Genomic DNA, 15,392 nt, shown 5'->3' on the forward strand with positions numbered 1-15,392 from the left:
TATAGTTATTCTCATTTTATTATTTCATTTATTTTAAGTGCAGTTTTCTATAGTAGAGATAAAAAAAATTCAGCATAGAACAGATATGTGGTTAGAGGCCAATTAGTAGTTTAATATTAGAAAAAGCATGTGTTGAGCGACCGTGACACACAATGCTTGATTACTTCCTTGAAAAGAGGGACCAAGTAAAGCAAAGTGAATAATGCATTGAGTAGCTTAATAGGAGGTAAATGCTGAAGGAAAATACTGTTGCTGCTACAATTTGGTTTTTAGGAAACATGGAAGTAAAAATAACAAAATCGAATGTGACTATCATATATTTCTACTTGATTTTTCTAGGTGACAGACCTCGATGATGAAGTTGGATCTCCAGCGGAAGAATTTAAAGCTTTTGCAGCAGACACAGGGATGAACAGAAGCCAATCTGAGTACTGCAATGTGGGCGTCAAGACATATCTGACCAATCACCCAGCTAAAAAGTTCGTTTTTGACTTCATGCGGGTCTTAATAATAGACAACCTCTGTCTTACCCCTGCCAGCAAGCAGACTCCACTGATTGACCTTTTGTTGGAGGTAAAGACAAGAAAATGCATTTATACTTGATATGTATTTTTTTAATAATTAGAATGTTAATCAAGCAAGTTTTGTGCCAAATACCTTTCAGATTTTTATTCTTCTGAGTTGTATAGGCAGAATATATCATGGGCCTTGGGAATTTTTTTTATACCCTATCAACTTGTTTCTGTTTTCATTCCTCCAAGCATGTCCCTAATTCAGTCTTTTATCACCCTTTCCCTAAAAAACAGAAATTGACATATTTTTTCTGTAAAGGGCCAAATAGTAAATATTTTAAGCTTTGCAGATTATACAATCTCTGTCACAGCTACTCAACTATGCCATTGTAGCTGGAAAGCCATAGGCAGTATATAAACGAATGAGCATGGCTGTCTTCCAGTTAAATTTTGTATACAAAAACAGCATAGGCTGGATTTAGCCCACAGGCCTAAGTGTGCCAGGGCTCTGAAAATAACATGTTTTATGAAAGATTCAATCAGTGCAGAACACTAACTGCTTCTCTCTCTGAGGAACTTCCTATATGCATGCTCTTAGCAGTTTCGACGACTGAACCTGCACTTTCTCTGCTCCCCCTAGTGGCTAGTACGGTTAACTTTTTATTTGAAACCTTAAAACCACAGCAGATGTTTTAAGGCCCGTATCTTAGTGCACTGGGTAAGAATTTGATACATTCCATGCAAAATGAAATGGTAATAAGAAAATAACAGAATGAAGTTCAGAAGAGATGTGAGCAAAAACGCATAACTAAGCCAAAAAATAAAATATATGTATATGAAGATATGAAGTGATAACATTTTGAGTCTTATAGGAACTCAAATAGCCAATTAATTAACCATGGGCAAATGATATAATTGTTTTTTATTTTGGTTTTCTGTATTGTTAAGTAGAGAAAGTTTGGTAAAACATGTGTTAACCTTTTTCTAAAATAATTACTTAATCTAATTGAAGAAATGATTTGAATGTGTTAACCTTGAGGTAAACTTCTCATTGTTATAGACACTAATCTGCCCCACAATGGAATTGTGGCTGATTTTACTACAGAGTCGAGAGTGGTAGGGTTATATTTCAGGGAGAAGCAGTGTCAAGATGGAGACTCCCATATAGATCATAACCTCTTTAAGTATTTTTGAATCATTTAATTATAAGTACATCCCTGATAGTTTCTAAACAGAAGATATGATACTATCTAATAAGAGAGATACAAATTTGTTTTTACAATTAATACTTTGAGGAACTTTAAATCTAATACACATATATAGAATACACATAGAAAAAATGTTGAGTGAAAATACTGTTGCACTCCATGCCTTCCTAAAAATAAATTACAAGCATATGGTTTTGAATGTTATGATTATGAAATCTTTATTTCTGAAGAAGAGAATTATCCTATATATTTACCATTTACCTACTTGAAGGAAGGAATTTGAGCCAGCTGATTTCCAGTCTGATACACTCAAGCCAGGCCATCTTTAGTTTTATGACTGTTGGAATTTCATTATAAGGCTATCTACTGACCTGATTATATTACATGAGAAAGTGTGAAATTTAACCATATTAACAGTGTATAACAATAAAAGATTCCCATTCATATAGACTGGCTTGAGTGTAATACTGAGGCCATATACAAGGGAGGCAGTGTGGTATAATAGAAAGAACACAGATTTTGGAGTGAGAAATATCTGGTTTGAATTCTGGCCCTGTTGTTTATTATATAAGCATTTGAATCTCACTGAGCTAAATTTATTCTCTGGGAAATGATATTATATCCTGTCTTCCCCTGCATGATTACTGTGAGAATTAAATATATGTAAATCACCCAGCAAAAAGTATTTTGAGAAATTAAATGTGTGCTGGTTATAGCTCTGCGACTTGGCCAAGCTGTTTTCTTCACCTCTTACAACTTGCCTATCTTTAAAGTGGTTTAAAAATAGAATCTGTCTTTGAGGACTATTGTGAGAATTAAATAAGATCATAAATTTAAGATTCATAACATAGTACCTGGCATGTAAGACTCAAACAATTAAGTGGCCTGTGTTAGCTTATACAAAGGTATTTAGTGAGTCTTCTCCTGCTTCCACTCATCAGTGTCCTCTGCTGTCACCACCAGTCATCTTATGGAGGGCCAATTGAATTTGCTGCACATGAAAACCACCATGGCAGCAGAAGGCAAGTGCATGAGAAAAGATCACAAAGTATTTGTATATTACCTGAAGGAAAAATAAAGAAAGTCAGGGGACTGAGTTGAAGTGTGTGCCTGTCTGATACCATAAACAATAGTTTGAAGAGTTTACTCTATTCCAGCCAGTCTTCTAAAAGACCACTTCATTCACGTTAGAGTGAAACCCACCCTGGGTGACTAAGGGCAATCAACAAACCAAAAGAAAGCGGCAAACATGGGCAAAGAGAGCACTGTAAAATAACTGAGAGAAGAAGAGCCAGGAAGAATACTGCAGTCAGAACGAAGAAGCTCAAAACCCTCTTCTTAAAGGCTTCAGCGCGTTACAGAAATAACAGAAAACCGAAGGCCCTTTCTCCCAGAGCCACAGTGCTCTCAGCATAGACAGAGGACACACATAGGCTGCCTGGCCTGTGCACACGGAGGTTCTGCATGGTATCTCCAGGCCTCTAAAAGGAGGTTTTGACTCTAGAGACTGATGTTGTTTTCACAGGGAAGACATCAGACAACCAGAGGCCAGAGCAGATCATAGCGCTCCCCCTGTCTTCATTCTGTCCCGATATCATCCTGGCTATGTGGCAGGCCAAGCAGGTTTACCTGAAAGAATGATGAGGAGATCATAGCAGAGTCGTTCTTGTTGTACATTTGTTAACTTTAAAATGGAGATTTTTAAGAAAACCGGGAAAAGAAAAGAAAACAAGGGAAGCCAAGAAACTTGGCAATAAAAAAAAGGAAGGTTGAAACCCAAGTGTGACTTGACCAAGTGACGTAACTTCTCAAAGCCTCAATTACCTTATCTCTAAAATGGGGACGATAGTATCTACTTAAAAGCAATATTTTGCAGATTGAGATAAGGTGCGTAAAACTAAGCACTGTGTTTGATATATAACATAGTCCAACGAATGTTTAAAAAAAGTGCCTTTGAGACAACTATGCATGCATTCATAATGTCATATCCTTTAAAAGTTAGGCTAGTATAAATCTCAGCAAGAACACTTGAACCTGGCAACTAGAACCAATAACAAGTGTAAATTCTGGATCATGATCACTCATGTAACAGCTTCAGTGAGAGGAATCAGAAGATTAAATACATATTGGTGACTGAGACAGCCTTAAATCCTTACAGAATACAAAAGAATGTTTTGTAATCAAGTAAAAATAAATATTGTTGACTGATCAAGCCACTGCTCTGTGTTCGATGGTCTCTCTGTTTTGCAGACTCCAAAACTTTGTCTAGCTAAGATTTGATGAAACCTACCTTATTATTACTTATCCCATTAAACACCTTGAGTTGATGATGATTCTGAATGAGCTTTATGATTTATTTTATCTATACCTTATAAACTGCCAGATCTCTTTTGAAAATGAGATATAATAATAAATGATCAAACGCTTCTTAAATACTTATAAAGTTTAGAATGCTATTTTTGGAGGAATAGATTCAAAAGATGTTTTACCTTTGCTTTATTTTTTTTTTTTTTTTAATGATCAGAAATACAAAAAAAGTTTAAGAATATATGTCATTTCTGGTGTTACATTTTATTATTTACCAGGAAGTTTTTTAATCCTTTTGACACACTTAGTAATGTAATTTTATGGTTGAGCCCTTTTCTTTGTTTAGTTGGTTCTGTTTCTAATTCTAAATTTTCTTGATTAGGCTTCCCCTGAAAGATCTACAAGAACTCAGCAAAAAGAATTTCAGACTTACATTTTGGATAGTGTGATGGACCATTTGCTTGCAGCCGATGTGTTATTGGGTAATAATACTGTGTTTTATTTTTACTTTAAAAGTATAATCACTCTCCTTTTCTCTCTTAACCTCAAGTATATCTCTTTAAGTTCATCCCATTACTACTTTGCTGTGCATTTTCCCTTTATTGGTATTTTTCTATAATGAGGAAAAGGCCCATCCAGCTCTTTCCTCTGAATCTGGGATAAAGATCAACAACAGGAAGTACTTAGCTGTTTGGGATGGCAGGAAAAGATCAGGGAAAGAGAAAAAGATGTTTTAAAAATCGTATTACATGAACTGTTATATTTTTATGAATATCTAATACCTTTTAAAATTAACTTTTTTACTGTAACATACTTATAAATTATAAATGTAGAGCTCCATGAATTATCACCATATAACATGCTTATATAAAACCACTCAGAAATGCATCATCAGCACCCCCATAAACACCCCTCCTACCCTGACCCAGTTATGACATGCTAAATCACTGACCCAACTTATAAAATGACAGATTCATTTTGCCTGCTTTTGAACTTTTTATAAATGGAATCATACAATATGTATTCTTTTTAGTCAGGCTTCTTACACTTAACATTGTATTTGGGAAATTTATCCATGTTGCATGTAGCAGGAGTCCATTTATTTTCATCTCTATATAGTATTCCATCATATGACTATCTAAATTTATCCATTTTGCTATTGATGGACATTTAGTAGTTTTCAGTTTGAGACAAAAATAAAATTGCTATAAACATTCCTGTCCATATGGATCACATGCATGTGTAATGTTAATACATAATCTTTTGAGTGGGATTGTTGGATCATAGGTATATATATGTTATTCTTTAGGATGACTTCCAGGACATAAACTCAAAACACATTAAAATATATTTTCTTTATATCTCTATCTACTTGCAATAAAAATATAAAATCTGATATATTTACAGTGGAGCTAACACTTACAGGTAGAATTTAAAAGAGAAGGAAAAGTAATGATATTATAGTATATTTGGCACTTTAGTTCCACGTAATAATATTAATCATAGGATGTCCATGCTGTTAAATTATCTTTTTTTTTTTTTTTGTCAAAATAAATTTGCCAAAAAATCTTTAGTATTATAAATCTTAACAGGCAACTCTCAAAGCATAGCTTCAAGTCCAACTTTTGTATTTGTTTTTACCACTCAAGATACTACTTATGTAGTATCACCTTACTACATAAAGACACAAAATGGAGAGTTTTGCATAATGGAGTAATTTAGAGTTATGTTAGAATAATCACAATTAGTGGAGGCTACAGAATTTCTAGAAAGGAGAGTCTTAGAGGGGGCATTCTGATAAGGAGGAAGAGCTAGGAGGATTAATCTTGTAATAGTGTATACACACAGCAAGTACCCTGAAGACAGTGGGTAGCTTTTACAGAGAGACAGTGCTGATGGCAATCATGGAGGGGGTAAAAGGCACCCCTTGGTACCATCTCACTGATTATACTTCATTTTTCACAATTCTTTTGAACCTCTCTTATGCCTACATTGCTTCATTGCAATTAAAGGTTTACTCCAAAATCAAGAGTTTTGTTTGATGGTATTACCCTTTTTTAGTTATACAGACTCACTTTACAGCTAATAAACTGACTTGACTTTTCTCTCAAATGGAGATCATCTGCCACTGACAGTTTAAGGTGAAGAACTGTTTGCTTATCGCTGACTATCTCAAGTCAATAAGAGACTCCACCATCTCAATCTATAACACATTTATCCTGCAGAAGTTATTTCTTCCAACATTTATCATGATTTCTAGCCATGAACACCATTTTCTTATAAGAGCTAGTGGTCTTATTTCTGTAGTAGCTGTACTCATTTTGCCTTAGCCTGCTTTGTTTGAGGATCTGGTCTTGTGCTGGTAGATATCAATTTTCTTAGACATCTTTTTCCTGCTGGAATTTAGGGGAAGACGCATCTCTACCTATTACCAGTGGAGGAAGCTACCAGGTATTGGTGAACAATGTATTTTATTTCACACAACGTGTGGTGGACAAGCTTTGGCAAGGCATGTTCAACAAAGAATCTAAACTTCTTATAGATTTTATAATTCAACTAATTGCACAGGTAATCCATTGTCACTATTAGTTGTAGAGTACATGTTTTCTGATTGAAAAACTTTGACTAAGGGGTCAAAATTGTTGGAAATAAGTGTAACTAATAAGATAATGAATGTTAACATTTAATATAAAGATCAGCTTATTAAAAGTGAATAAAAAATATAGACTAGTAACACTTTCCCCCTTATCCTTGGCCTGGTGCCAGTATGTATGTGCCTTGTGAAGTTACCTAGTTCTCTCAAGCTGTGGTCTCTGACTGTCCTCCCCACTGGTATTACTTTTTGCTACCCAGGTAGATAGCCTCCTTTTGATATTAATAATTTGCTAATATGATTTGGTAGGTTTTTACAGTACTGTACATCAGTGTGTAAAAGCTAGCAGTATGAAGACTTGATATGAAAGGAATAGTCTTTTCTTGTAATTGAATCCTTCAAAGTCCATTGTAGTCCTTGTTCCTCTGAAGATGTCATTTCAGTTTGTGTTCATGGTACCTAAGGAATATTGGCACAGTTTGGCACAAATGATTAATATTATTCAATACAATGTAGAAAGTAGGAAATACTATTAGCATGTTTTATTATATGGCTCATGGATTGTTTAATGTCATCTAAGAATTTTTTTAAGAGACATTTGTATTTAAGCCAAAAATAAAAATCTCAAGTGGGAGGATTAAACTAAAATGTCAAAAGAAATTTTTTACTAACATTTTAGGTGGGTTTTTTTTTTCTCAGTAATTTTTGGTAGAGATCATTCACCCTAACAAAACTTGTGTGATAGGAGATGTAGCACCCTAGTACTTAGCATGCCATCTGGTACATAACCTTAGTAAAGGTTCATGTGTGAGTGATAAGCAGATCTTTTATTTTTGTCCATTTTACTAAATAAAGAATCTTTCATGTCTTTAGTCAAAAAGAAGATCACAGGGATTGTCACTGGATGCGGTTTATCACTGCCTCAACAGGACCATCTTGTACCAGTTCTCACGAGCACACAAAACAGTTCCACAGCAAGTAGCTCTCCTTGATTCGCTCAGGGTGCTGACTGTAAACAGGAACTTGATCCTGGGTCCTGGGAACCATGACCAAGAATTCATTAGCTGTCTGGCTCACTGCCTTATTAATCTACATGTTGGAAGGTAAGTCATGTAGATTCATTTGCTATCCCGAATTTGTCTCTGATGTTATTCCATTAGAATGCTTTGTTCTACTTTTCTAATAGTAACATTTTTTCCCCTTAATCTCAGTTTTATTTAAAACAATGCAAAAGGCAAGTATTGCATTTTTGCAATGAAATGAATTGTTTTTTTCAAATTTTGTATCTTTAAATTTTTCATCAGTCACCCATTGTCACATATATAGATTTTTTAAGTAAATACAATGCACATCGTTGGAGGTTAAGAGGAGTAAAAAGAAATAATGCAATAAATAAATATAATAGTATATGTTAAATGGGTGAAGTTAGTATTTTTCCATTGATTGTTTTGACAGTTATTTTTGTAGTGTCTGCTGGGGGCCAGGCATTGAATTAGGGACTGGAATGTGAGCAAGAAAGATGCAGTCTAGGAGGGAAGTCAGATAACTAAGCAAGACCAGTCAGGTGTGCTGAGTGCTCTACCAGAGGTAAGGTGCTTTGGGAGTATGTAACAGGTGTTCCTTACCTGGAAGAAACACCTGCTGAGGTATACATCTTGAACCTGGTTGAGGAAGCAGTTAACCCTCCAAACAGAACGGGGAAGAGTAATGTAGGAAGAAAGAGACATACATCTATGAGGTTGCCCAGAGGGAAGAAACCTATGACACACTTGGGAAACTACAAATATTTCACTGCTACTGGAGCAAAGAGTGGAGAGATGAGAAACTGGAAAGAGGGTAGGAAAATGTCTCTAAATGAACTTTTTATAATTTTTAGGTAAAATGTTAATAGTGATCAAAAAGCATCTTAAATATTAAGATGCTCATCTTGACACTATAGTTTAATTACATTTAGTCAAGTGGATTTGTGAAATCATCCCTTAAAAATGGCATTTTCATGGTAAACTAGATGTTCTATTTTGTGCATCTGCTGAATGTATGTCTGCCAATTAGGGAACTTTGTAATAGAGCCAGCATTTACCTGTGTCTGCAAAGTAATACTTAGTTATTACAGCTTTTAGCTACAAGCATTTCTTTCATACAGTTTAAACTAATTTTTCAGCAACGTGGATGGATTTGGACTGGAAGCAGAAGCCCGCATGACGACATGGCACATCATGATCCCCTCTGACATTGAACCAGATGGTGGTTACAGCCAAGATATTAGTGAAGGTAATTACCTCAGTTTTTTCCCTTTCCTTCCTGCTCATTTATTTCCAACATTAACAGCCAGTCTCCTAGTAGGGCACACCTGTACGTACACTGATATGCCCACCGACATACACAGACATGCTAGCTTACACATGTCCTTATGTCAAGATGGGAAAACCACAAATCACTGATATTGCTAGACCTCAACATTTCATAGTAATGTCAGGAGGCTTAATGATACTTACGTTTCACACAATTAGTAGCGCTAATGCCAACCTGGCACCTACCATAAAGAGAGCTATCTGTCGATAATGTTAGGCATATCCCATTAGAGGAAATATTGCTTGAGACAGGTTGTCAGTACTACCATTTTTATTCTTTTTTATTTTCTCTTTTTAATTTAGTTTTCCCTCTGATTTTGTAAGTACTATGCATGAAAGTCTTTGGGTGGATCGATTTCTTATTTCCACACTGTTTACTAAAAAATATTAGATAATTACGGTAGTGTTTGTCTCCCCAGCAATACAGTGTGGTAGTTTTGCATATGATTTTCTCCTTTGGAAGTCCAGCACTCAGTTTCAATCATTTAAGCATTAACTTATTCTCTCCTTTCACTAAAAGTTCTTGAACCTCAGACTCCTAGTGATTATTTTCACCCCCTCCCTTTAACACCGCCCGCCCCGACCCCCCCGTCCCCCCCACAAGGAACTGACAGTCTAGAACATTGGTTCTCAAAGCGAGGTTCTCAGACTGGCAACATCAGCATCATTCGGGAACTTATTAGAAATGCAGATTCTCTGGCCCCACTCAGACCTTCCGAATCAGAAACTCTGTGTGGAGACAAGCAATCAGCAAACCTCCAGGTGATTCTGTTACTTAAGATTGGTTTAGAGCAGGAGTCAGACAAATTAGCAAGGAATCCAAAGCAATAGGGAATTTAATAGTAAAACCCTTTTTAAAATATTCATTTATTTTTTTCCTTTTTCAAAATACTCAAGAACAACTTAATTTTGAACTTACCTTAAATATTGAAATTACAATTTTTAAATGAGGGGTATGTTCTTATATAGAAGAAGCTGGACATTGAAATATGTATGTGATTTCCAATTTTATAAATAAAAATGCAGTCTTTTTTGCATGAATATAAAGTTTTTTTTATTAAGTTTTTCAAGTAGCCAACCACATTTTTGGTTATCTTAATAATCCTTTTTACTGATCTGGTTATGATATAAAACTTTTTTTTTTTTTTTTGACAAATACTATGGTTGAAATTCTTAGATGTAAAACATAAAGAAAAATTGTAATTTTATATTGTTTTTGATCAGTTGCTTTTTTTCCTTTCCTAGGGCGTCAGCTTCTAATAAAAGCTGTCAACAGAGTTTGGACTGAATTGATACATAGTAAGAAACAAGCCTTGGAGGAGCTTTTCAAAGTCACTCTACCTGTGAATGAAAGGGGCCATGTGGACATAGCTATAGCAAGGCCACTCATCGAAGAAGCTGGTTTGAAGTGCTGGCAGAATCATTTGGGTAAGAAAATCTACAGACATTATGTGACCAAGAGATTTGTGCATGGCTGTTGTTTATGGGTGAACTTTACAAATGTAATTAAAACTTTCCCAAAAGGCTATTTTGACAGCAGTAGAAATAAAAATCAATACAGTATAACTCATTCTGGAATGGTCATGCTGAGATTTGATCTCATATTTTTTTAAGAAAAAAGACGTGTTGTACATCAGGCATCTTCGAGTTTGGAAAATAACACACTGCTCCCAGCTTCAGTATGGTCACCTTGTTGGCTACAAATCTGTGATTCCCTGTCAATAATTCTGAAGTTCAAAAAGCCCTGAAAACCTAAGGTTTTTTCATTAATTTGATCCCAAACTCCACTTGGTAGCAAAACCTAACCTAAATTTATCCTTCTTGGTATGCATATTCATACATTTGCTGCTGAAATAATAATGTGTCAAATTATGGTTTATCACCGTGGACCCTGTGGTAGTATTTTATAATATGTAGTGTATGTACCATATCACCTTTTAAAATTCAAAACATTCTAAATTCCAAAGTCTATCCAACACTAAAGATTTTAGATAGGGGATTATGAATTGTTATTAATACCAAAGAATTGATTTCATTAAAGTAAATTTGCATAATCTTATAAGTTCAGCCAATATAATAATTGTCAAGCAGCTATCCTTCTACAAGATCACCAATAAGTAAATGTGAAATATCTAAGAGAATATCTGTGTCTGTAGTGTAAGCTGCTTTTAGTAACTACAGAATTATATTTTGTCACCATGATGCGAAAGTGTTAAAAGTAAGACTAACAAATACACAGTGAAATTGTTAAATAATCTAATTTTAATCTCACAGCCCATGAAAAGAAATGTATAAGTCGAGGAGAAGCTTTAGTGCCTGCCACTCAGTCCAAGTTGTCCCGCGTCAGCAGTGGCTTTGGTCTTTCCAAGTTAACAGGATCAAGAAGAAATCGAAAAGAAAGTGGTCTTAATAAACACAGTCTCTCCACCCAGGTACATTGTCTAGTTTCTCTGATGATATTCTTAGAAATTTACATTTCAAAGTTTAGTTGTAGTATTACATATAGTATACTTAACATGTACAAGCATATGATTTGAAATGGAACTTTTCTTCATTTAGAAAGATAGAAATAACCCAGATTATGGGAACTGCTTCCATTTTATTATGCTAAAATTGCTTTATGAATGTTTTGTATTTACATCCATTTCATAGCTGGACATAAGATGAGATTCAGATATCGATATCTGATTCGATAATTTTTCCAAACTTTCAATAATTTGGTTATTGATAATTATATAAATTTAAAAGCAATAGCAGAACAAAATGGCTTTAAAAAAAAAATGATCTTATTGTATATACCTGTGGTTGATTTTTTTTTAATTTATCTATCTCCAGTATTAATTTCTTCCTCATCATACTTCCTTTGCCATCCCAGAATCTTAGTGGCAGCTGGGAAGAGTGTCTTGAAAGAAACAGTGTATCAGCCATTCTGTGTGTCAGGTTGGGTTCTCCAGGAAGCACACCCTGAGATGGAGTTTAGTGTGCAGGATGTTTCTTAGGAGTGGCCTCGTAGTCAATACTTACAGAAGAAAGAAGCAGGGTAGGTCACAGGGAAATGTCAGGCTACAGCGCAGATCCAGCAACAGACTTAGTTGACCTAAGTGGAGCTTTGGGGCCAAAATGACCTATGAGAATCGACCAATACTGAGCTGAAACGGCAGAGCCTGCTTACCCCAAAATCAGCCAGCCATTGCATGTGGAGTGTTCCAACAGCTGTCTGCACCTGAGGTGGTCACTGAAGGTACTGACAGTATTCCCAGAAGCTGGGCAGCAAGCCCTTCCTTGAAGGGGCATTGAGGTGGAGATTGGGGGCAGTTTCTGTGTTCAGCACACAAGCTTCCATTAGTTTCATCAGTTAATTAATCTTTCAGAGTTTTTTGTGTTTATTTGTAGTGGTGCTTTTAAGAGAATTTTAACTAATTGTTCAGCATTAATTTCAAGGCTAGTTAACTCATTTTCTCCAGGAAATCCAGGAAATATTAAGCTTCTTTTTCCATTCATTACTAGGAGATTTCTCAGTGGATGTTTACACATATTGCTGTTGTTCGTGACTTGGTAGACACACAATATAAGGAACATCAGGAGGTAAGAATTCATAATCACAATAGTGATTCTTTTGCATTCCATGAGTGAGAAAGGACTCCGTTTCTCCTGATACCTTCCTACCTATTTTAAGGATAAGTTGCTGAACTGCATTCATCATCAGATGATGATTTTAATTATCCCTGCCAACAGCCACTTTAGCTATTGGTTTTATGATAGAAAAATTTGACTTTCCTATGGGCCAACTGTATTTTAAAAAGCAACAAATTGGAAATCACAGCTGAATTTTATTGACATTCAATACTGACATGCTGCACTCTTTGTTCCTAATAAAAATTAAAATATAATACAGATCGCTGTCTCTCAGACTTATCAAGGAAATTGTGAAAATATGCATCAAAGTCTCTGAGAAGTCTCTTAAAATTCTAAATAAGTAAAAAATTAAAAATAAGATTGTTTTTTATTACTGGTACTTGGTGATTGTGTCAGTAAAATGAAAAGTGAAAAACTTCTTGATGAATTCATTGTTACTCAACAACTTATCCTAAATATTTTATTTCGAACTATTTAAAAGATCTGTTGAAGATTTCTGAATGGTAAACTGATATTTTATAGGCATAACATTAGATTAGTTATTGTAGGGAATTCCACTGCCCTCCACCCCAGGAACACATAAGTATTACTATATCATGTAATTTCATGATTATTCATTCAGTAATTTTACTGTTAGTTGCAGAAAGAGATCTTTATTTCGATTTAATGCTGTATATTTATGTTCCATAAGTCATTAGAGAAGTTAGTCATACTCATCCACTGTTAACACTTTTTATATGAATGTCAAGTTCTCCATCAGAGCTGCATGTTTATATTCTTTCCTAAAATCTTTGCAAATGTTACAAAGCTTATCAGTAATCTAGTGTGTTGGCACTATTTCTTGATCTGATTTTCTAGACTTTGTCCTGTTTATGTTCTGGTAGCTGTTTCACAATTTGTGGATGGGAGAGGGATTCATCCTTAAATTACCATGTTTATTTAACAATTCACACAGGAAAACATATCAGTATGTTTTCATTAGAGATATTACCATCTTTCCTGTGCGCTAGTAACACAATTCATTCAACTTTCTGTCCAGCTATATGCATACTCTACCCTATATATATCTGTCATTTATGTTATGGTAAAATAATCACCTTGCACCACCACAAAATCTCCACCTTCTCACAAAATTGGTAACTTACTTTAACCATAAATAAGTGTGATTTTACTTTTATAATATTGACCGAAATGATAAAGATTTGTTTTCTTTTCAGATATTAACTTGGTTTTAAGTTATTTTTAGACTTTTAATTGCTACTCCTGCTTTTGCTTGAAAACTCAACTTGGACTCCTTAACCCTAGCGTCAGCAAAATGCCTTGAAGTACGTGACAGAAGAGTGGTGCCAAATCGAATACGAACTGTTGCGGGAGCGAGGGTTGTGGGGTCCTCCCATCGGTTCCCATCTAGACAAGTGGATGTTGGAGATGACAGAAGGGCCTTGCAGAATGAGGAAGAAAATGGTGCGAAATGACATGTTTTATAACCATTACCCTTATGTGCCAGAAACAGAACAAGAGACAAATGTGGCGGTGAGTATGCGGAATTCGATGGCTCTTTGAAGTTTTTCATTTTAAATTTTTTGTAAGCATTTTTCCTTATTAGGTCAGTTACCTAAAACATCTAATTTTGAAAGTTCCATATACTATGTTAATCCTGTAAGGGCAAAGGTGGTGGAATGAAAAGATGCAGCAGTAGAACAGGGAGACATCTTAGTGAAGCGGATTAGACAGCAGACTCTGGAGCCGGACCCCTAAATATAAAAACCTGCCTGTGCCAGTTTGCTGGCTGGGTGACCTAGTACAGGTCATTAAACCTCTTTAGGTTTCTGTTTCTTTATGTCCAAAATGAAGAAAATAATAGTTCCATCTCAAAAGCTGTTGGGAAGATTGAGTTGGTTAAAATTAGTTAAGTACTTAGAATCGTGTGTGGCACAAAATTAGCGCTATGTGAGTAGAGTGTTAAGTAAATAAATTAAATATTGGCACTAAACAGTCTTCTTTGAAGAAATATAAAGAACAGCTGAAGAATAGCCTGAACATGCAGATCTTTCCATTTATGTTTAGGAGCTTCATCACCGACTCCAGGCATTTAAAACAAACATTTGCCTCTAAATTCCTTTTTTATTCAGACAAATTACCCTTGCCAAAACCTTCATTCATGATTTTGCAGAAGACCAAAAAAATTTTGTCTAAGCTGATAATGGTCTAGGAATCGTGTGTTTAAGTCTTAGAGAATAAGAGTCTTTCCCAACAAAGTCACTACAGATTTAAGAAGAGAAAACGAAGGAGTATAAAATTCACTGAATTTAATTTTGAAAATCCTCATAGCATTTCTAAATAGTAATTCAACTCTTCAGTGTCCAGAAATAATCCTTTTCCTCCAAAATGAGTGTTTTCCTTCTTAGAAATTCAGTTTTGTCATGGAATCACAACTCCGGGACTTGAAAAGGTATCTCACAGATAATCTTATCCAATCTCCAAATCATTTTAGTGTGTAATCAATTGTGAAAACATTATTTTTGAATTATTTTACTATTTTTGTGCCTTGTCTTCAAAATGCAGTGTGTTTTTTAGACTTGCAGCACATCTCAGTTCAGATTAGCCACATTTCATGGGCTCAATAGCCATTTGGATGGTGGCTACTGTAACAGGTGGGGCAACTCTAGAGAACTCCTGACTTTTAGACCAGTGTTTCATGATTTTTTTAAAGAAAAATCTATACCCCTTTTTGATAAACATAAAATTCTCATGCCTTCCTTTAATGTCACTTGAAAAAAAAAAA

General features: G+C 35.0%; 1 protein-coding gene across 1 annotated transcript in view; it reads left to right on the forward strand.

The window, feature by feature from the left end:
• WDFY3 (WD repeat and FYVE domain containing 3) overlaps nucleotides 1-15,392 on the forward strand; it is a 214,038-nt gene that overhangs the window by 139,901 nt on the left and 58,745 nt on the right. Inside the window, exons 34-42 of the mRNA XM_011356329.2 lie at nucleotides 340-573; nucleotides 4,410-4,509; nucleotides 6,435-6,595; nucleotides 7,494-7,723; nucleotides 8,782-8,891; nucleotides 10,217-10,399; nucleotides 11,246-11,403; nucleotides 12,479-12,556; nucleotides 13,913-14,140. Coding sequence (XP_011354631.1) covers nucleotides 340-573; nucleotides 4,410-4,509; nucleotides 6,435-6,595; nucleotides 7,494-7,723; nucleotides 8,782-8,891; nucleotides 10,217-10,399; nucleotides 11,246-11,403; nucleotides 12,479-12,556; nucleotides 13,913-14,140 — 1,482 coding nt within the window. The remainder of the gene's footprint in view (nucleotides 1-339; nucleotides 574-4,409; nucleotides 4,510-6,434; nucleotides 6,596-7,493; nucleotides 7,724-8,781; nucleotides 8,892-10,216; nucleotides 10,400-11,245; nucleotides 11,404-12,478; nucleotides 12,557-13,912; nucleotides 14,141-15,392) is intronic.

The sequence above is a fragment of the Pteropus vampyrus genome, unplaced genomic scaffold, assembly GCF_000151845.1.
Source record: "Pteropus vampyrus isolate Shadow unplaced genomic scaffold, Pvam_2.0 Scaffold25, whole genome shotgun sequence".
Lineage (NCBI taxonomy): Eukaryota > Metazoa > Chordata > Mammalia > Chiroptera > Pteropodidae > Pteropus > Pteropus vampyrus.